Genomic DNA, 21,387 nt, shown 5'->3' on the forward strand with positions numbered 1-21,387 from the left:
ATACTGAAATGACAATGTAACAACATAAAGGATAATGTAGGAACTCTGATGAAAGCTGTGTCTGGTCTCCACCAGTAACCAAATCTGGGAAGTCTGTAGCATATCAGACTTTTGGCAATCTCAGTTGTACTGTCAGTTAAGAACTCAGCCTTGGTTGGAAGGACAGAGCACATAGCTATCCACTGACAGACACTTTGAGATCCAAAATTGATTATTTTTCTTTCAGTTTGTTGTGGTTTTGCCTGTAAAAATAAGGTGCCATTCTTGGGGTGGGAGGAGGGGGGAAAGAGTGCTCAGAGTAGTACTTCACCTGAAATCCTTCAGTTTTATGTAGGATTGTTTACTCTTTTAGAGATGGATGGGGATGAATGCCTGAGTAATTTCCAGACATAAGTGACAATGGGTTATGTAGATCTCCTTGAAATAAGAACAAGTTGTATTCGATGTTTACTGTACTGGAAAAAGAATATGTTTCTTTTGTTGTAAAAAGTTTCTGAGCACAGTGATTCTGCATGTGGAGCTGTAACCATTCTGCTATGGCAGTGGTCTGGTCTTTGTTCTTCTTCATCCATGCATAGTTTGATTTACTTTATTTTTTTTTTTTTACAAGTAATATTGTATAGATAAGGGTCAAGTTCTCCGACAGCCAGGGTCTACAGCTATCAGTGGCTAGTGTTTCACAAGGCAACGAGGGCCTCAAAACAGCAGTAGAACGTCTGTGTATTTTACATGCAGCTTGTGTTTTGAGCTAATTTTGTTACAGATGTCAGCAGGTGTATACAGTACTTTGGAAGTGCACGCGGGCTGGAGAAGTAAGTATTTGCTTTTGATGTGGCGTTTGTGGTGAAAGAATCCCAGGCAGCTCCGAGCACAGCAGAGACCTGAAGAGCAGCAGAGCCATGAGATCGGGGTATATTCCCCACGCAGCTCTCCTTGATCTTGCCCAGCAGCGCTGATAAAACACTGCCGGCGCTGCCGGTGGATGGGGGGACGCTGCTTTACCTCCTCGGGACGGCAGATGGGAGACGCGGGGCCCGACCCCACCGGTGAGCCCCCGGGGCCGCGCCGGCTGCGCTCCGCTCCTCAGGCACCGCTTCCCGGTGCAGCCGAGCCCGCCCGGCGCAGGGGGGCCGAGGCGAGACAGCGCCGGGGCGTCGGGGAAGCCAAGCCCTGCCTCCCGCAGCTACCTGCGGCCGCGGGGCCGGGCCCGCCTCCCGGCCCGGGGCGGGGCCCGAGGAAGTGACTTCAGCCGGCGGCGGCGGCGGTAGAGCGGCTCGGCGGGGCTGAGCGCGGAGCATGGCAGCGGTGGCGGCGCGGGCGCTGCTGGCGGCGGGGCGGGCGGGCGCGGGCGGGCGGCGGGGCCGCGTCCTGCCCGCCGCGGGGGCCGCTCCCCTCTGCACCGTGGCCCCGCAGCAGCAGCAGCAGCCGTCGCCCGACATGAAGAGCTACCTGTGGTCGCGCTACAAGGAGGCCAAGAGGGTCACCAAGGGTGAGCGGCGCCCGCGGGCGGCAGCGGCGCGGCTCCCCCTCAGCGGGCCGGAGCGCCGCCGCTCCCGGAGGGAATGGATCCGTGGTGGCGGCTGGGAGCGGGGCAAGGGCGAAGCCTGTGGGGGCAGCGGGAAGGGTCCAGGGGGCGAGCCGCGGGTCCGTCCCGCAGCGGCTGCGGCGTCCGTGTGCTCTGCGCTCCCGTGATGTGCTCAGGGCCAAACCGGGAGCGCGGGGAGACCCTCACCGGGTGGGTCCTGTGGGCCGGACACCGGGGACACGGGCTGTGGGGGCGGCTGCCCCTTCATCCTCCCCTCGAAGGGAGGGCTGAGCCCGTCACACCATCGCCCGTCCGGGGCCGCGGCTGTTCGGAGCGCCTTTCGTACAGCGCAGCTTGGGCCGGGAAAGGTGGAGGCGTGTTGTGTGGAAAAGCAATGTAGAAAGAATATCGAGAAGTTGGTCATCTCTTTGATGACTTTTATATATATACACAACTATTCTGAAATAGGCTGCTCTTCCAAAACGTTAAATTGCTGTGGAGTTTTCGACGACTCTTTTAATTCTGCCTGTGGTTCTATTCTAACACTGTGTGAGGGATTATAAAATGCTCACGGTACATACATGACCTTAGGAAGCCCTGCTCTTCAGCCTAGCCAGGCAAAAAGCTAGGGGAGAAACGCTTTCTTGCTTCTGCCCTTGCTCCAGTGGGAGGAGTATTACCAAGATAATATTTGTTTGAGTATGTGGTCTTTTCTGAGAGCTGAAAGAAAAAGAGGCAGTGTGCTCCACAATACCAAGTGGAGGGCATGTCCTGTAGTGGCAATGGATGGTGCTTTATATTGCATGTTTTGCCTTTAAAAAAAGAAATTATTGTGTTATCCTCACTTAGGAGTCTTGAATGCGAACTAGGACTTCACACTGCTGGGTGCAAACAAAGCATTTATGAATGTAAAATAGCGTCAGCATTTTAGAAGTGAAATTAAAAGCTATGTTAGTGATTTCAAGAGAGGTCTGTGGGCTTTGGAGGGTGAGATAAGGGATAGGAAGAAGGGAAGTGCCTTTTATTTTGATTCTATTTTTTCTTTTCCTGTTTTTGGAATTAACTTTTTCTTGTTCAAACCCACACCCAAATAATACTTAAGTGCTGAGGTAGGGTAATGTTGTGAGAAAATAAGTTGGTCAGTGGGTGTGAATTGGTGAAAGATGAGGCAACTGCTTCTAGAATATTTCAGAGTATTGTATTACAAGCTAAGTTACCCAGTGGCTTCATATATATGATATTTCAGTTACTTACAGCGTTGAGATGACAAAGGTCTCCTGTTTTTTGACCCAAGATTTATAGCACTTGTGATGCTGTCTACTGGCCAGAATGTCTAATAGCCAACTGTTTATACTGTCTGTTTTCAGCCAGCAACTAGTCAAGCTTTTTTTCAGCTGAAGTATCTTTTTATCTATATATAGCTACATAAATATCTTTATTTTTAAAACAAGTGTTGACTCACCAATCTGCACAATTGACATTTGAAAAAATACTTTATAATACAGAAATAGGTGTTGTAACGTGATTTTGGAAGCTCTTTAAAAAGTGTGCTTATGGCTTCAAGTAAATTGAATGTTCCATGGCCCTTTCTATGGAGTAGGAGTATTTGCCTTAACCATAGCAGGTCAAATTGCATTTGATTTGATTGCTGGGCTTTATTTGAAGTTTGGAATTAAACTCAGTGAATTTGCTTTTCTTCCTCTCTTGAAAATTAAAAGATTTGGGTGTCTGCATCTGAAGTCTGCACACCGACCTGCCTTGTTGAGATGTTTTCAATGATGGAGCATGTAGGGATCTGTCCTCAGAGCTGAAGGTGTTGAGAGAAGCTTCAGCAATTCCTTTTAGACCTATATGGAAAGTAACCAAACAAAGCATATTCCCTTTAAACTCACCTTTTCAAACACAGATTTAAGATGAATGATCCCCTTTTTTTCCACTAGTAGAGCAGTCTGGAGTATAAAGACTGTATATGAGAAGGGAAGGAAGGAAAACATGCTTATGTTTTATGCTGCCAGGAGAGTAGCATTTAACCTCCTAATGTTGATTTTTCAAGTTTTGTAAACAAGGAATATAAACACTCTCAGTGTTTAGTACTGACATTGGTGTTGGTCCTAAAGTTACCTAATATATTACGGTTTTAACTTCTCAGTGTACTTTTCCATCAAATATCAACAGAAACATACCCTTAAAAATGGAAGTGGTTTACACACTCTGTGTGTATGCAGAGAATAAGCAGAATATTTTTGGTTTTCTGATTTTCTAGGAATTTAATAAGCACAGCAACGTGTATGTGACAGTTATATACACAGTCACATAAAGTTTACTTGTGTGAGTTGAAATTGAGTAGTGTGGTAACCTTAAAATGGTTAAAAAAAATTTAAAGCAATATCAAATTAAAACAATGTCAGTTCTGCTTCAGGGGCAGGAGCTGGACCAAATAATGGGAGGAGAAGACAAGGCTCCTAGAGTAGTAGTAATAATAATGTAATAATATTCTTCAACTCCAAATTAATTTTCAAAAGCATTAATAAATGTGTTAACGCAGTTAGCAAAAAATTATGTCTGGTGTTCTCTGATAAGCAAGATGCCAAAATGCATCTTCTCTTCGAACTTGGACTGCAGAGAATAGTGTGCTTTGAATAAAAACTATGGATCACCAAGACAAGTTAGGGACAGCATGTTCAATAGCATTATATTCTTAAGGATTAGCTGGTTAGTGTGAATTAATTTGATAGTTTCCATCATCATTTAGCAGTACTTAGCAATTGCTAATGGATTTCTATGTCTTTATTTAAATAAAACTGCAAGGCTGATGTAACTTCTTTTTCCTCTCCCCTGTTCACAGAGTTGGTTCCTTCAATTATGAGTAACATGCTGAATCCAGATGCTATTTTTTCAAACAATGAAATGAGCCTGTCAGACATTGAGATTTATGGGTTCGATTATGACTACACATTGGTCTTTTATTCTAAACACCTGCACACTCTCATATTCAATGCTGCTCGAGATCTTCTTATTAATGAGCATCGGGTAAGTAAAATTAATGTAATAACAATAAATGTATGATTGAAGAGTATAATAAATCATTTTTGACTGAGAGGCATAAATCATCTTTTCATGCCTCAGTCCTAGCTTGGCTCCCTTATAGCACATTTTGTACAACAGCTACACATGCACAGCAGAAGCCCTGTTTTATTCTCAGCTGCAGTTTTGAGCAGAGAGCAGTCTGTTAAGGAATACAGTTATATTTGTTTTATCTCTTAATGGGGGCATGAGGTTTGTTGTTTGTTCCTGAATGTCACTTATTGGAGTCACATTAATAAATAAGCTTAAAAGTTACCATCACTGTGTTTTATCCCTTGCTGTGAGTGCAGCAATTAATTTCCCTATGAAATATTTTTAGCTGGACTTCTCAGCAGGGCTTTGATTGCACTGAGTGCTTGCGAGGTGCTCTGTGTGTGTACCTGGCATTTCGGCTGCCTTGGCTGAAGGGGCAGTGTGTGCAGGAATCAGAGCCTGGATACAAGGAAGTGTTCAGCTCAGAGCACTGCCCTGTTGCCTCTCCAAGCAGTGTTCTTGCATCGGTGACCAGTTGACATCCAGGAAGTTTGGAGCTGGTTGTTGTCAAGTTTGGGGATGGGAGAAGTTCCCATGTGTCAGGAAGTGGAGATAGGTGACTTTGGAAACTGCAGGTATGCTGGGAGAATGACTGGAAAAAGCCCCATGTGAACTAGAAGCAGCAAAATTAATTAAACTGTAGGACTTGCAGGAGAGCAAAAGACAAAAAGTCCATGGAGTATCTTAATGAAACTGCTTGTGTATTTTTATGCAACCTAAATCCGAATGCGTGGTGTAATTCTACTTTCGTATTTGAATCTAAAGGTTAGGAGCTATATATAAACACCTATAAATATCCTTGGAAGAACAAACAAAACTTCATGGGTGTCACAAGCATACACAGCTTTATCTCCCTGCAATTTTGGCATGTCTTGATAGCAATTTCTGTGGAATGTGTAAATATACTTTATTAAAGCTACGTGGTTCTTGGAAAAACCCATGCTACTGTAGGAGTCAAGATTAATTCTTGTAGACAAAAATTCTAACCATGTTCTGCTTTTACTATTTGAATGGATTTGGGTAGCAATAGCTTTCCAGTTTGTCTCAGTTAAAATTTCCTGACTTCTACTAAACAAAGCTGTAATTAATTTTTGAGACAGCTTATTGAAATACATTGTCTCCTTTTGGAATTTAGAGGGACAGCAGTTTTTATTGGTGCTATCTCTGTGGCTGCTTGTATTGTTAATATTTTTTTGCCTTTACCATTAGAACAAAACCCTCTAGACAGTGTCCATTATGACTGTCACAGTCAACCTAAAAGATGGCCAATTTTGCAGTGTGAGGTAATACATCAAAAATTGCAAAATGCAGTGTAGGAAGCAAGGAATTGTCCAAGAGAATAAACATGAGTTTAATGCTAATCACGAAGCTGGCAGCAGGTGTTCTATGTAAGCTCTTGCTCCTGGGTTTATTTCTTTCCTGATGCACAGGCCTTGTGCCTTTTTATCAGGACTTCTGTTTCAGTCCAGTTATGCTTATCCCTACCAAAATTGGGGTAAGCAAACAGTACCATTTTCATCATTTCTTTGTTTGGTTTGCAAGGAAGCTTTGATTTGTGTGCCAGGGTAAGCTCAATCTTTTCTTTGCGTGCACTGACGTGTATCTGGAAAGACAACTTTCTAGTAGAATAAATTAAAGTAGCAAGTCAAGTGTGCGGAAATTTGATAAAGTCAGAAATAAATCTCATTGTACCTGCTTGATGTGGTTGCTTTGGGGCACGTGCAGTGCATAGTAGTTTTCAGTTGATCACATTCTCTATCATTCCCTGACGATTTCCCTTCTGTCTCTGCTTCATGTTCCCTGACCAAACCCACACCTCTTCCAACCTGTCTGTAGGCTTTTGATGCTGTTTTTCTTTCAGATCAGTAGCCTGCCCCACATCTTCTGGAAGTGGTGGCAGGGATGATAGGACTGTTTTCTTTAACTGCAGATGCCTGTACTCAGTACAAATGCAATCTACAGCAGTTGCAGAGCAAGTCCTCGTCAGCAAGATAAGAACTTTGGGGGGAAATTGCAGTTTATTTCTTGTAAAAGTAGCTAGAGGCTCTGTTGAAGCTGCATAATGCACTTTTTCCCTGAAGGCTTGTAAATTAGCCATATATGTATGGAGAGTGTTGTAGAGAATGTCAGGTTCTAAGGCTGATGTAACCTGTGGGAAGAAAATGAAGGATTGCCTTCCAGTGGCTTAATCAAAGAAATGATAGTTTTCTCAGGCCTTATTGAAGCCACTGAAGCATTTCACCCTTTAAAAACAAGTGGACAAAACCCTTAGCCCAAGAAATGCACCTAATATTTCTTTTCATGGCAACCTGTGCTTAAAGCAGGACAAAATTAGAGCGGACTGAAAATGGGCTTGTACTAAAAAATGTTAGACTACAGCTCACAATGTATAATGGTGTGAGCTACCTACATTATATATAAAGAACCTGAGGGAAGAGTGCATGACAGACATTTAGTTCAAATGCATCTCTAAAGAAAATTTTTTTTACTGTATTAAGAATGTATTAATAATATATTAAATTGACTTTTTTGAACAAGAGGCTAATGTTCAAAGGTAATCACTACAGAGTACCTGGATGTTCAGGTTCCAGGATGGACTTAAATTTAAAACAATGACCTTGGATTTTGGAAAAATGTTTGACTTGTCTTGCACTGTGTACATATGTTCCTGCAAATCTCACCAGCCTATGAAAAATTCTCTTAAATGATTAGAGCAAATGAGAAGCATAGGAAACTTAGACTTTTAAAATTTTGCAGAAACAATTTTTATTCATTTTGATTATGGTTTTCAAATCAAATCATTGCTCTCTTTTCTTAGTATCCTGCAGAAATAAGAAAATATGATTATGATCCCAATTTTGCCATCCGAGGCCTTCATTATGATGTGCACCGGGTATGTATAAACAACTTTGTGATGAGTTATGTACTGTGGAGAACATGGCCAAAGAAAATAAATAGAGCTTTTAAGCCTTCTAACTTTTCACTCTGCATTGATGTGTAAGGATTTTGTTTCATGTTTCTGTCTTTAATAGCAAGCTTTATTATTATTATTAATGATTGTTTTTTAAATGGCTCTTAAGTAGGAAATATTTTGGGCATTTTGTTCTCATGGTGGGTGGGGAAGGGTGCAACAGGATAAACCTAGGTAAAAGTCATTGATAAAAGTATTTTCAAGCTGTGAAGAAAGTTGAAGGGAGAGTGCTCAGGTGTTCTTGAGACAGAAAGGTTGTAGATAAAATTGCTTTGATTCTTGTAATTTCATGTCAAATAGTTGATGTGATAAAAATTGTTACTTTCTTTTTTTTCTGACCTGCAAGGCATTATTAATGAAGATTGATGCTTTTCATTATATTCAGCTGGGAACAGTTTACAGGTAGGTAAAGTTACTTTCTCTCTATAATAACCGTACATGCTCTATTTTTTGAGTCTTTTATAACTGCATTTATTAGTGTACAGCTTGGATTCTTACCAGGAGCTGTGCCCTGATGAGCACAGGCACGAATGAGCATTGCAACCTTGCTGGAAGGGGTTTTCTTTGCACCTCTCTGTGTACACACAGACGCGTACACATCTACTGCCTGACCCAGCACAGCTGATTGCCCAGTTCAGCCCTGGGAGAATTGGCAAGCTGGTTGGTCACATAGTGCTGACTCACTTTGTTTCCGGCTGTTAAATTGTGCTGAAAGACATCTAAAAATACCCTGATGACTTCTCTGCTGTTGCTTTCTATGTAAATAGTTGTCACAGAGTGCCTGTTAGCATGACTTTGGTGTGGTTGTGGAGACACTTGAGAGGTCCTGCTGTGTTTGCACAGAGCTTTTAAGTTTGGACACATCAACCAAATCAAACTTGCACCACACTCGGTACCAGATTTTAAGTTAAACCAGAAGCCAGAGCACCTTTATAAAGTCATTGGACAAAAAGACTTTTACCCAAGTTTATTCTGTTGCACTCTTAGCTGTTTTCCACCACCCACCATGAGGACAAAATACCCAAGTTTGGGTCCAAAAGGTGGTGTGACCTGGAAATGATGGTTTGCACCACCTTCATGCTGTTTCCCCAAACACCTGTACAGGGATGAGGGGAGGAAAAGAGAAGCTGAAGACTCTGAGGGTTGATGTCAAGATGATGTGTGGTTATACAGCTGCACGGTGAACTGTGTCAGGACTGTGAGTCTTGTGGTAAAAGTAATCTACAGCTTTGCCTAGGCAGTCATCTCTTCACTGTGGTTTTCACTTGTCTGTTGTGCTCTGTTGATTTGTGCTTAAGTAGCTCCTGATGCTCAAGTGCTTTCTCCAGCAGTATTCAAATACCACTTGGCATAGCTGTGTGCAGACTAGAAGGTACCTTCTCAAATCTGGTGGTGTTACTTGGGATCTGGTTTACATTTTGGTTGCATTTGTGTTTGCTGCTGTGGAGGGGGTGATGCTGAACTCTGTATGTTACAAAACACAAGTATTATCTGCCCTGTTTGTGCACAAGAGTGACTTGAATGCTGGAGTCCTGCCAGCAACAGCTCAGAGTTGTGTACCAGTTGGTGTGGGGGCAGAAGTGCAGTAAAGGAGCTGGTTAGTGTGGGACTCTGCCACCACAGAAGCCCTGAGGAAGTTCATGTTTCATGCCTTTCCACTGCAAAGCTGGTGTGGACTCTAAGCACTGAAAGCACTAGGCTTGTGAATCAATTTATTTTTTAATGCCTGGCAATGCTTCTTGGTCAGACCACAGAAAGGGAGGCACTGAAATAATGGTATGTTTTACAAGGCTGCAAAACACCATAAGTAGGCTTGGAAAAAAGAGCCCAGCTGATCTGGTTTTCATAAGTGTTTTTTTTAATCTCAAGTAAAATCTTAACATTTCTGTGGCCTCTTGTGAAGATGTTTGCATGCCTGCGGTCTTTGAGATGCTTTAGGGCAAGATGCTTGATACTGTAAACATTCATGATCAAACCAAAGCCTTTAATCTCTTAATAGTTGATAAACTCTTCTTTCCCATTTGTTGTTATATTTTAATGTTTTAATTATTTATCAGCTATCCTTCAAGTAATTTTCAGTTTTGAGAAACTGAACTCTTCATACAGTTTAAAAGAAATTCTTATTTAGTTAAGGGTTGTGTATATTTTTCACTCCCTTAAATCTTCAAGGTCATGCTGCAGAATAATCTGGTTTAAACACTATCATATCATCAAAGCTGTATAAAAGAAAAGGCAGAGTGAGGAATTACTTTGTGTTAAGAAACTGGAAGTTCCAACCACTTCTTAAAAAACCCCTTGAGGCATAGGTTTAATGGAGACTAATAAGCTCTTTTCCCATAAGAAAGTAGAAATGACTTAAAATTGGAATGTGTTCTGCATGCATGAGCCTGTTAAAATGTTACTTGTTTGGTAAGGAAAGATGCTGTTTTAACTTAAAAACAAAAGTGTTTGTGTTATATTATTATTGTTTTAATAAGATCCAGATCTAAGTGTTATTCTCTCAGAGTTCGGTGATTACTTGAAAATTTTACTCTGACTTTTGAGCTAAAGCTAGTGTTGTTTTCCAGAGGCCTCAGTGTTGTCCCAGATGAAGAAGTCATTGCAATGTATGATGGTTCCCATGTCCCTTTAGAACAAATGAGTGACTTTTATGGAAAGGTAAAACCACAAAATGGTTTTTAAAATCGGTTGGGGGTTTTTTGTTTGTTTGTTTTTATTTTTTCGTTTTGTGGGGCTTTTTTTTGTTTGATTTGGGTTTTTTTTTTGGCATGAGGATAGTGGTGTTTAAATTTTGTTCTCATTATAACTACCAGTTACATTTTCTCAATATATCATTGACTTCAGTTCAGTGCTGTATGTGAAATTTGCCCTCGAAAGTGACAAATAACTTTTCTTTCTCCTGCTCACTGTAGTTTCTTCTCTGACTGTTGCCGTACCAAGTCATACAGACAGAGTGGTGGAACACAGAAAATCAAGTGACTTGCTCAGTGTTGCAGAGACAATCTGATAAAGGCTGGGAAATGAACCATATCTGGTTCATGTACTTTACTTTTTCCTGGTAGTCTGATGGCTTAGGTGGTGTAGCAGCAAGAAAATGCATGGAGGCAACTCCTGCATGCAACTGGCAGAGTGACAGTAAGAGGATTTGACAAAAGATGAGTGATAGAAGATGAAACTTCTAAGTTAGGTCTTGAACTTTGTCAAGAGAGTTGGTTTTTCCCTCTGGTGGGTTGCTTCCTCTTTCCCAAATGAAGAATGAAGCTGACTTTTTGCTAAAAAGCCAAGTTTATTTCACTCCTTTTGTGTACAGATGTTAATTCCATGTTGACATGAAAAGCCCGTCTTTGTGATGTGGAGTGTTTTATTGTTCTTGTACTTGTTCTTTTAAGGAGCTGAATTTAGAATTCCTGAATCTAGTCTCTGCAGCAGTTGTGAATATCACTCTGGTGTTCCCAGATGCCTTGGTCTGTTTAGGTCTAGACTTTCTTTGATCTTGGAAAGGACAGTGGCAGGACAAGAGGCAAGGGACACAGACTTGAAACACAGGAGGTTTCCTCTGAACATCAGGAAATGCTTCCTTTGCTGTGAGGCTGACCTGGCACTGGCACAGGCTGGTTTCCCAGGGAGGTTGTGGAGTCTCTGTGGTTGGATACAGAAGCCATCTGGACAAGGTCCTGGGCAGGTGGCCCTGCTTGAGCAGGGGGTTTGGACAACATGACCTCCAGCAGGGCCTTGCAACCTCTGCTCTGTGTTACTCTGATCCCAAGCTGCTTGTTTTACCTCCCTACTTATTGAGAGGTATTTGGGCTGTATTTGCTGTTATATAATGAGGTTCTCTACTTCTGTGAAACATAACTATTGTTACAGCTTTTGCAGAATAGAAATTTCTTCCTCTGTTATTGCACTGGTTGTTGTAGATCCTTACAACTTTTTATGGTCTCATTTCAAGGAGGTAAATTGTTTTGCAATCCTCATTACTATTCCACTTTACTTAAAAAACCACCAAACTAATAAGAGAACCTCCATCCCTCATCCATCAGTGCCTCTTGTTTTTGGAGGTACAGACTTCTAGTGAAGGCCTTCTCTTGACTTTTAGCTGAGCACTGTCTTGTTTTTATGAATTAAAATACTGCTCTTAAGAGTAATGAGTTGGATTTATTTGAAGAATCGATCACAACACTTTTTTTGGAGGTACTTTATTGAAGGTCTTAGTTGAAAAAGAATCTGTAGCAATGTGAACAGGGATGGCAAAAGCTGAGTATCTGCAACTAAGCTGAAGTGTTTATACTGAACAAATGAAACTGTTCTAATCTGAGAAATGCCTGATTTGTTTTTCTTTCCTTTTCTTCCCACCACTGTAGAGCTCACAAGGAAATACAATGAAGCAATTCATGGATATATTTTCCTTGCCAGAAATGACACTCCTTTCCTGTGTGAATGAATACTTTCTGAAAAACAACATAGACTATGAACCTGTTCATCTGTACAAAGATGTCAAGGTAGGTGTCAAGTCTTGAAGATCTAGATTAACTTGTATATTTGTGTGTTTTCTCTGTGAACACTTCAGGAAGCTTCTACCCATTGTGTTAGCCTCAGTGAAATACCTCACCTTAGGTTTTGTATGGAGTAATTATGGATATACAGCCATAAAAACATGAGTAAAATAAGGTAGAGCTTGGAAAAGAATCAATTGAAATATGTTTGAAAGCTGACGTTCTAGGGCTGTTGCTCTTTTGGTAGGTTTGAGGGGTGAATAGGGGGAAAGTTAAGAAGATCTTCTAAGGCAATAAAAGTTCTTTTGTTGTTGAACATATTTTTTTGCACTATCAGGAATTTAACAAGCTATAGGGAATGTAAGAGGCTATAGGGAATTCCCATTTGGAGCTTTCAGTTTTACTGCATCTTGGCTAGCGTACAATCATTTGCTATCTTGGGCTTTTGGACTATCTATTTTGCCTGTTTACCTCTCTTCCTCCTCCAGAAAAACTCTAGCACTAGTCTGGAATAATTTTACCCTCTTGATTCCTCAGGATGTGTCCTGCAGAGGAGTTAATTTTATGTTATGGTTATGTAACATAGAGAAGGCCAGTTCTTGTTGTTTCTGCTGAAGTGTGTATAGAAATTTCTGCACTATTCAGTATTAGAAGCATTTTGGAAACCCTGTAGTGGTATTTTTTGAGGACATACCCCATGTAAGTACCAAAATGGCACTACCACTGTTCTAAACAAAGCTGGCTGGTGCAGAGCTGGCTGAGGAGAGCTATTAAATGCGTCCAGAGCGCCTTATAAATACTTTGTTCAAGCATTCAGCTTCTTTCATCTGTGTGTAAATTTCTTATGTAAATAATCAGGGCATTTGTGAGTGATTGTAATCTAAAATCTGTCAGATGTACAACTTTTTTTTTGCAAGGGGAAAGGAATGTGTTCTGCTCCAAAGGTCACTGGAAATCTGTGATGACTCTGCTTCTGCAGAGGGCTTTCACCCCACTTCACCCTTCTGAGCAACCTCTCACAGTTATGTAAAACAGCCCCTTTGCTGTACAGTTTTGTACTTCCCAAAATGAAGTTAATTTCTTGGAGGACAGGCTTACTCTTTGTCTAGTGGTGACATCACACACATCTATCTATCTATCTATCTATCTATCTATCTATCTATCTATCTATCTATTTAACATTACATTACATGGCATTTCTGTAAAATTGGAAGTGTTAAGAAAGGAGTTGTTTTAAAAACAAGTAACTATTGCTATGCAGTGAGCATGGATGTTACACTTGAAAAGATTCTTTGCTGCTCATTGCTTTCCTTACAGGATTCAATCAGAGATGTTCATATCAAAGGAATAATGTACAGAGCAATTGAAGCAGATATTGGTAAGTACTAATGGTATAATCTATCAAAGCTTTTCTTACTGATAGTATATGATTTTTCTGGCTTCTTTATTTAAAGATTACAAATTGTAAATTTTTAAATCTTGAAAGAGTTATTCCCACTTGTTAAAGGTGCCTTAAAGTATAACCCTGTGTTCTGAACCCTCGGTTGAATGCAGACAAAGTTTTTCACAAGAATTTTTCAATTGATGCTGTGTTTTCCCCAATCCTCACAGAGAAATACATCTGCTATGCTGAGCAAACTCGTGCAGTGTTAGCAAAGCTGGCTGATCATGGCAAGAAGATGTTTCTCATCACAAACAGTCCCAGCAGCTTTGTGTAAGTGAGCAGTTTGTTAAACAGTGTTTGCTGTTTAACTATGCATTCTTTAAGGATGGGGAAGATGAAGTTCTCTAGTGTAACTCATTACATTGCACAGATAACTGCACTCTGCTAGGCTTTGTTGTTCATATCCCTCTGTCCTTTTTAGGGACAAAGGCATGAAGTTCATCGTTGGCAAGGACTGGAGGGATCTCTTTGATGTGGTCATTGTGCAGGCTGAAAAACCAAACTTTTTCAATGATAAACGAAGGTGGGTGTGTAGTCAGTAAAGAATGATTCAAGCAGCTCTTCCATATAAGGCTATAGAGTGTTATGAAATATTTTCATTTGGCTGCAATGTAAAATGAAATCATATTTGGTGAAATCCTATGTAAGGTCATTACAAAATGCAGTGACACCTAATGCTGAAGTCTAAATATTTACCTTTTCTTGCCTAAGAAAGTTTCGGGAGCTGTCACAGGTCTACTGGAGTGACTTAGGGCCACAGAAGCTGTTTTTAACATCTTATTTGCACGTTGATGAAGTGTTCTTCTTTCCTAATAAACCTGAGAAATCTTGATGCCTTTCAAATCAGACCCTTATCTGGAAATTTCTTCTGTTTTTTTTCTTTCTTTTTTTTTTTTTTTTCATCACACATGATATTTAAAAGGCATCTGTCTGGCTGACAGACTGGAGTATTTGGACTAGTTGTGATTAAGTAAACACATTTCTATTGTGTATGCCCTACTTTTACCCTTGAAAATGACCTATTTCTTTATGTGTGCTTATGATTTGAAAGTGAAATAGAGGGAGGTGGGATTATTTTCCCTTTACTTTTTGCATTTAATTAAAAAAACACTTTGCTTTATGTCTTGGCCGCAGTCCTGTGCTCTCTCATCTTCAGTTGTCCAGGTGTACAAAATAAGGGATTGGGGGATTCTTACACATGTTTTTTTTTATGTTCTCTTCTCTCCTCCTTAGTGGCAGACAATTCATGCTGTTTCTTCTGCTCTGCCTCAGGTCCCTGCTTTACTTCTCAGCAGTTGTTCTCAAACTGTATTTATAAATCTCATAGGTGAACTGGAGAGATACATTACTTTTCACTGGTTAAGGTGGAAGTTTTGGAGTTTTGCTTTTTCTCTTACAAAATTCAGATGCTAGAGGGAATTTTCCTTTTGACAGATGAATATTTTTAATGTTAAGACTTTAATTTCCTAAGAAGTGACAGAATTTCTACAGCAACATAACAATTGTATATCTATTCTAGACCATTTCGGAAGGTGAATGAAAGGGGAGTCTTGCTCTGGGACAAGATTCACAAGCTTCAGAAAGGCCAGATTTACAAACAGGTATGCTTTCAATAGACTCCTTCTGTTCCAATTTAATACCTGTTTCCTAGAATCCCAAGCTTCTTTGGATATAAAGGCTTCTAAAATGCAGATGCATTCTTTAAGAGAGTTATTTTAATGTCTGAAGTTGTACAAATTCATTGTCGGTATTGTATGTCCTTGCCTCTTGAAGTGCTACTATCACTGAAATCACCTGTAAAATTTGGGATTTATGGTGTATAAGATGAGGACAAGATTTGTGATATGAAAATATTTTTAGTGGAGTACTAAGTTCCTTTTTTGTGCCTGTGAAGGTGCAGGTCACATGCTGTTACAATGTCCCTGTCATTATTTCTGCAGGGTAACTTGTATGAATTTCTGAAGCTTACTGGCTGGAGGGGCTCTAAGGTTCTCTACTTTGGTGACCACATATACAGTGACTTGGCAGTAAGTAGTTTGCTTTCCCAAAATCAGAGAAAAGATGAGGCTTTTTTAGTTTTCTTCTCTTCCTCCCCAGTTATTCAATGTAACACACTTTCATTTGAGATTTTAAAATACAACAAAATTTGGTAGTTAAGCCATATTGCCTTTTTTTTTTTTTTTTTTTCCCAGTGAAGAACACTGGGGGTGTAACATGCCAACCATATTTTCCACCTGACTTGTAGCATTTAAGTTGTTTACTAACTGTGGTCAGGAATGTGTGAGGTGGTATTCCCAATCCAGATACTGATTGTGTCAGGTGTAACAGAGAGTGAACACAGAGATCCAAATGTACAGGATATGCCTGACTTGGATGACAGTGGAATGAACTTCTATTTTGAATGCAGGAGGCAATCTTCCTGTCAGTAATGGTAAACGTTCTTCCCAAGATCTTGCTCTGATTTGAATCCCCACTATCCAGGCATTTTTTTGCCACCTTATGAGCAAGTGCTCTGTTAAGTGTTACTTTAGGGAAGTGACCACCACTTGGCCCTTTTGTAATTGATTTCACATGAATGCCTGCATGTGACTTTTCCGCTGCCAAGCTCTGGTAACATGTTTCAGCAGCAGCAGATGTTAACATTTTTTCCTCAGTCTGCTTTTAAAAAGAACAGTAACTTTGGGTGCTTCAGAAGATTGAGGGCCAAAAGGAGGATGCAGCTCTGTTCTACTCTGGCACAATGGAGAAGAGACCACAGGTGGCAGCTGCCTTGTGTTGTACCTGTCAGGAGGAGCTTGAATAGCTGGGGCTCCTGGTTGTAGCCTTCTGTCAGCTGGGAGTGTGGGTAAACAGCACAAACCCAGCACACAGCTCCTTCAGGTACTGCTGGCAGCAGCAGAGCTCTCATCTACACAGGAATTTCCTGCTGTTTGGTTTAAACCTAAGGAATTAGTGTTTATTTGCAAGTGCTTGTGTGTTCTTCATCTCTCTCCCTTCAAAAATGTAGGATTTGAAGCTTAATCTGAAATTGAATTCTGTTGGCCATTAGCACAGTCAAGTCCCACTGTTTTATACTTCTGCTTGTACATAAAAACCAGTTAAATTAGTGCCACTTTGGGATAAACAGTAGTCAGATTCTTTTCTTTTAAGTAGTTCTGTTTAAGACTAAGATCTGTATTTTGTAATTCTTGGTGAATAGGACTTGACCCTGAAGCATGGCTGGCGCACTGGTGCAATTATTCCCGAGTTACGATCGGAGATTAAAATCATGAACACAGAGAAGTACATTCAAACCATGACCTGGCTACAAACCTTGACAGGATTATTGGAACACATGCAGGTTTGTTCTGTGTGTGTGTAATCGGCTCTGTTGAGCCCAAGGGATCCAGCCAAGTTTCTAAATGCTGGACATTGATGTTGCAAGTGCTTTCAGTCTCACTGAAGTGTTTGACTGTAGATAAATGCAATTGTTTGTGTGGTTAATTAATAGGAGTTTTCTCAAAATCTTGTCTCCTTTCTCCACTGGTCAGCCTGGATCAATTCCTGCTTTTGGTTGTTTAAAATGGACGTGGATAACTTTGGTATATGGATCTCTGAAGTGTTGCTTGTGTCCTGTTAGCTGATAAGGGTTTGTTAATGGAAAGGCTTATTTATCCTTACTTACAGGTTATCCATACTTTACATTTCAGGTTCACCGTGATCCTGATTCCCAAATGATTTTAGAAGAATGGAAGAAGGAAAGAAAGGAAATGAGGTAAGACACAGGGGAGGAAGAATTTGCAGCCTTCTTTAGTAGCCAAGGGTTCTATACAATATCTTCCACAGGTTTCTTTGGAATTTCTCTCCATCCCTGGTTTATATTCCCTGGTAATTACAGATCTTATAAAACATTTTTAAAGTGATATTCTACGTGTCTCTTGTGCAGCTCTTCTCCCCTCTGACCCTTTGTACATACGGACCCTTTTCCCCGTTCCCTGTCTTTAGAACAGATGTAACTTTTGAGTGAAAAGGTAACATCCTATCAAGTCCCATTCCTTCTCATTTTGGTTCTTCTGTCCACGTGTGTTCAGCTGTCACTGTTGATTACACAGCTTCTGCATGAATAAAGAATGTATTTCTTTGTCAAGATGTAGGTCACTTTTCCAGGTTTTTTACTTGATTTCTGCAGATTACATGTGATACATCTTAGAATACATAGAAACTGAGCTCTGCCCTAGACTGGATTTAGCAATGGATTTATCACAAAGATAGGTAATAGGGCTAAAAGTCCTAATAATCTATTGTCATGAAGGAGTAATCCCTAAATTCAGGGTGTGTGAAGTGCACAGTTGGCAAGGCCAGCAGCTGTACCACCAGCAGTCTTCCCCAGAAACGTGGGAATAAACAAAATGGGAATGTTACTTGGCAGTGACTAATGACAGAAGTTAATTCCGAGATGTGTTTAAGCTTTTGGTGCGTGTTAAGCCCAATATTTGCCTTTTCTTAAGAAGTCTCTTATCTTTGGAACATTGGATGTCATTAGGATTTAGAGAAAGGCGGAAGTCTTCTTCACAATCTCTAGAAAAGAAGGCTTGAGATGTCATGTTTCTGATGTCAGAAGCAACTTATCTCTAGTGGGAGAAGTGTGAGGCTCTTCACAACTGTGATTTCTAGATCTGGGTTGTATATGCACAAGAGGTAAAAAACTTCTGTGGCACATTTTGGTGTTTTGAAGTACAATGGCAAGAGAATAATACATAGAACAGGTTTTAGCATCTGCTTGCTTCAGGTTATGGATGCCAGCTGGTGAAGAGATGTGTGCAGGTCTGTTCACGTCGTTGTCTTTGTTTTCTCTTTTTTGGGGGGACAGGGAGATGAACAGGAATTTCTTCAATGCACAGTTTGGAAGCATATTCAGAACTGATGAGAATCCAACTTACTTCCTAAGACGTCTCTCTAGATTTGCGGATATCTACATGGCATCACTGAGCTGTCTCTTGAACTACGAGCCTGATTACACATTTTATCCAAGAAGGACTCCTTTGCAGCATGAACTTCCTGGCTGGTCAGACCAGCTGTGCACTGGTACATTCAGAATACCTTTCCTACAAGAGACAGTTCAGATCAAATAAACTCTTGGTGGCTCCTCTCTAAAATGGACAAATAGCTCTTGGTTTCCTTGAATGTACCTGTATTTTATTTAAGTCACTTTAATCTGTTACTTTGGTTTATATGTGTTTCATACTTTTTCTTATAAGCTTTGTACCTGTTTTTCTCCTCTCCTGCTCAGACATGTGAAAACTCCTCTTACACACAAAAGAGATGATGGGCTGCCAAAATAGTAGTGGGCCAGGAGGGAGGGCACATCTGAGGGGGAGGACTGCTGGTGTTCTGGGGTGGTTATTTTTGTTTGTTCATTGGAAACTTTTATCTGCAGCCTTGTGGTTTACGAAGAAATACCTAAGCTCTCTCTTCTGGCCCTTACCAGCACTCCAGCTGGAGCCTATAATGGATCTTGGCGTGGAAGAGCTTAAATCCAGTATTAGTAATTCAGTGATACAAATTAGTAACTGGCCTAGGGTGAGACTGAGAGGGAGGGTCACACTTTGTACCTTTCCTTGCTGCTATAGACAGAGCATTACCTGTGAGGAGCCAAGGGCTGGAGTGTCCTGGCTCTGCTGCACTGGGCTCAGGCTCCTGGGCTCTTTCTCTTGTCTGTGCAGTTTCTGTTCTTGCCATATCTGTGCTTGGCTGCAGGTGGACCCGAGCCTACAACTGAAACTTGCAGTAGCTTGGGCTGCTTCAGCTTCCTTCTCTTAACTTTTAGGTAACTTTTTTTTTGAGTTTCAGGACACTTCAAGTATCCACTCTCCAATAATAGTAGTTTCAAGAGGTTTTGCATTTTGCATTTCAAAGTGGAGACAGATCTCTCTATCAGGCTTTAGTTTGATCCTAAATGCTGCTTTTAAAGATTTTAACAGTGTCTTATTCCAGTGGTATGCAATGTGGCTTTGCTGTTCCCTAGGAGAGAATGTATTTCATACAGCCTGCCATAACAGACTTCTACAGTCAAAAGTAAACACGCACAACGGGCAAAGGACTGAAAGGAAAAACTAAGAAATGAGAAAGTGAAACCCAGAGTTTTCTGATGACATGTTTTTAGCTCAAACCCTGAAAGCTAAATTAGGGGTGGTACACAGTTTGAATAAAGAAAAATAGTTTTGGTATAGATTAGAAGTTTTATTGAATTACAGATATTGAAGGTAATGCATGAACACAAACTCTGGGGAGCATATGTGTTTCAAAGATTTGAGCTGAAAAATGTCTATTTTGCACAAGGAAAACATCTGTTGATGTATTTCCTCAAAGAGGCACTTTATAGAACTGCTATATAGTTGTTTTTAAATAAGAATTGTTTCCTTTCTCTGAATCCAAAGGAAATATATTTGTTTTTTTAAGTGGTGCTTCTCACCCCAGCCACTTTAGAAGGCATAATATGATTAATATTTTTCAAATTTTAGTTATAAAAGCCTTGGTTTTTAGAAGCATGTATAACAAAATACATAGTATTTGGTATTCATTTTGGGATATCACTTGCTTTCTGTCATGATTGTCAGGCAAACAAACTTTTGTTGACCAAAAGTTTTCTGGTTTGGTTTGTTTGTTTTTTTTTTAACCTGTCTGTATGTGCAAGTATCTAGAGTGAATTTCATGTACAGTATATTTCATGTTTTTAAAAGCATGTTTGCAAAGTAAAGAATGTATTCTAATTTAGCCTGCACAATTTTGTAGGTAGTTTTCCTGTATGCTTGAAATCAGTATGAAGTTCTCAGAGGTGGTTTAGATTTTATGATTTTTCTATGCTCCTATGTCAAACTTGGCTGAAGTGTGTGGTTTAAACACCTCTGTGTTTAAACAGGTGAATATACTTGAAATGAGTACGTTCATCTGACTGTCCTGCTTGTTTAGTGTTGCAGGAAATTAGTCTGACTGTATCAGGAGAGACTTGGTGGGGCTGTGCAAGAAATATTTAGCATAACTTTATAATGAAGTACAAGGATGGGATTATCCTGATTTGCCTTCAGTTCTGTATCCTAATGCTCAGCTAGAACTGAACTTGGTGTGTAGCACCTCTCATGCTCCAGAGATTTCAATGCACTCTTTAAAAAAAACACCCACCCAAACCACTGTACATTCATCCTGTGTTAGGCAGGAACAGTTTCATTGGCTTGGATGGTGTTATGCACATAATGCACGTTTTGTTTCAAGATTATTTTCTTCTGTCACCCTTCCTTTCTCTTAACTTAGAAATCAAACTTCTGTACCAGGCTATGTTGCAACAGCCAGCTGAAGTAAAATATTGTTTATATTGCATGACTTGTTGAAATAAACAACGTTGCATGAAAAAAGTTAATTATGGAAGGGTTATGTTTCCTTAAAATAGTCCAACTATATATAATATAAATTTAAGTGAGAATATTCAAGTGTATTATTTATTTTTCAGTGCTAAAATGCTGCTTTTTAACTTTTAAAAATGTCTTGCATTTTTAAAATGATTTTACCATGATGCTTTCTGCATTACTTATTTTAACCTTATGCTACTGATTTCAAAGAGATTTTTAGGCATGTTTAATGGGCAGTGTCTCTATATTAATTTTGGAAGTATGGTTCATTTGAACACCAAAGCAAGAAGAAATTTTTGTTCTGGTCTATCAAAAACATAGAGCTGAATAGCCTATCAGTAAGAGAAGATTTTAATGAATTGTGGAGCTTTTTTTTTTGTGATAAAAATATTTAATGATTATTACAAAAATAAATGCTTGGACTTTATCTTCTGGTCTCTGTGAGCCTTAATATT

The 21,387-nt window shown here is 40.1% G+C and overlaps 1 protein-coding gene across 1 annotated transcript; it reads left to right on the forward strand.

The window, feature by feature from the left end:
- The first annotated feature begins 1,337 nt into the window (after nucleotides 1–1,337).
- Nucleotides 1,338–21,359, forward strand: NT5DC3 (5'-nucleotidase domain containing 3). The gene is made up of 14 exons (XM_039570877.1): nucleotides 1,338–1,489; nucleotides 4,371–4,555; nucleotides 7,461–7,535; nucleotides 7,960–8,015; nucleotides 10,181–10,271; nucleotides 11,975–12,112; nucleotides 13,424–13,484; nucleotides 13,718–13,820; nucleotides 13,972–14,073; nucleotides 15,070–15,151; nucleotides 15,491–15,577; nucleotides 16,750–16,890; nucleotides 17,240–17,304; nucleotides 18,400–21,359. Exons 1-14 carry the CDS (start codon nucleotides 1,438–1,440, stop codon nucleotides 18,659–18,661), a joined length of 1,500 nt encoding a protein of 499 aa, XP_039426811.1. The 5' UTR covers nucleotides 1,338–1,437; the 3' UTR covers nucleotides 18,662–21,359.
- The last annotated feature ends 28 nt before the right edge of the window (nucleotides 21,360–21,387 follow it).

The sequence above is a fragment of the Corvus cornix genome, chromosome 1A, assembly GCF_000738735.6.
Source record: "Corvus cornix cornix isolate S_Up_H32 chromosome 1A, ASM73873v5, whole genome shotgun sequence".
Taxonomy (NCBI): Eukaryota; Metazoa; Chordata; class Aves; order Passeriformes; family Corvidae; genus Corvus; species Corvus cornix.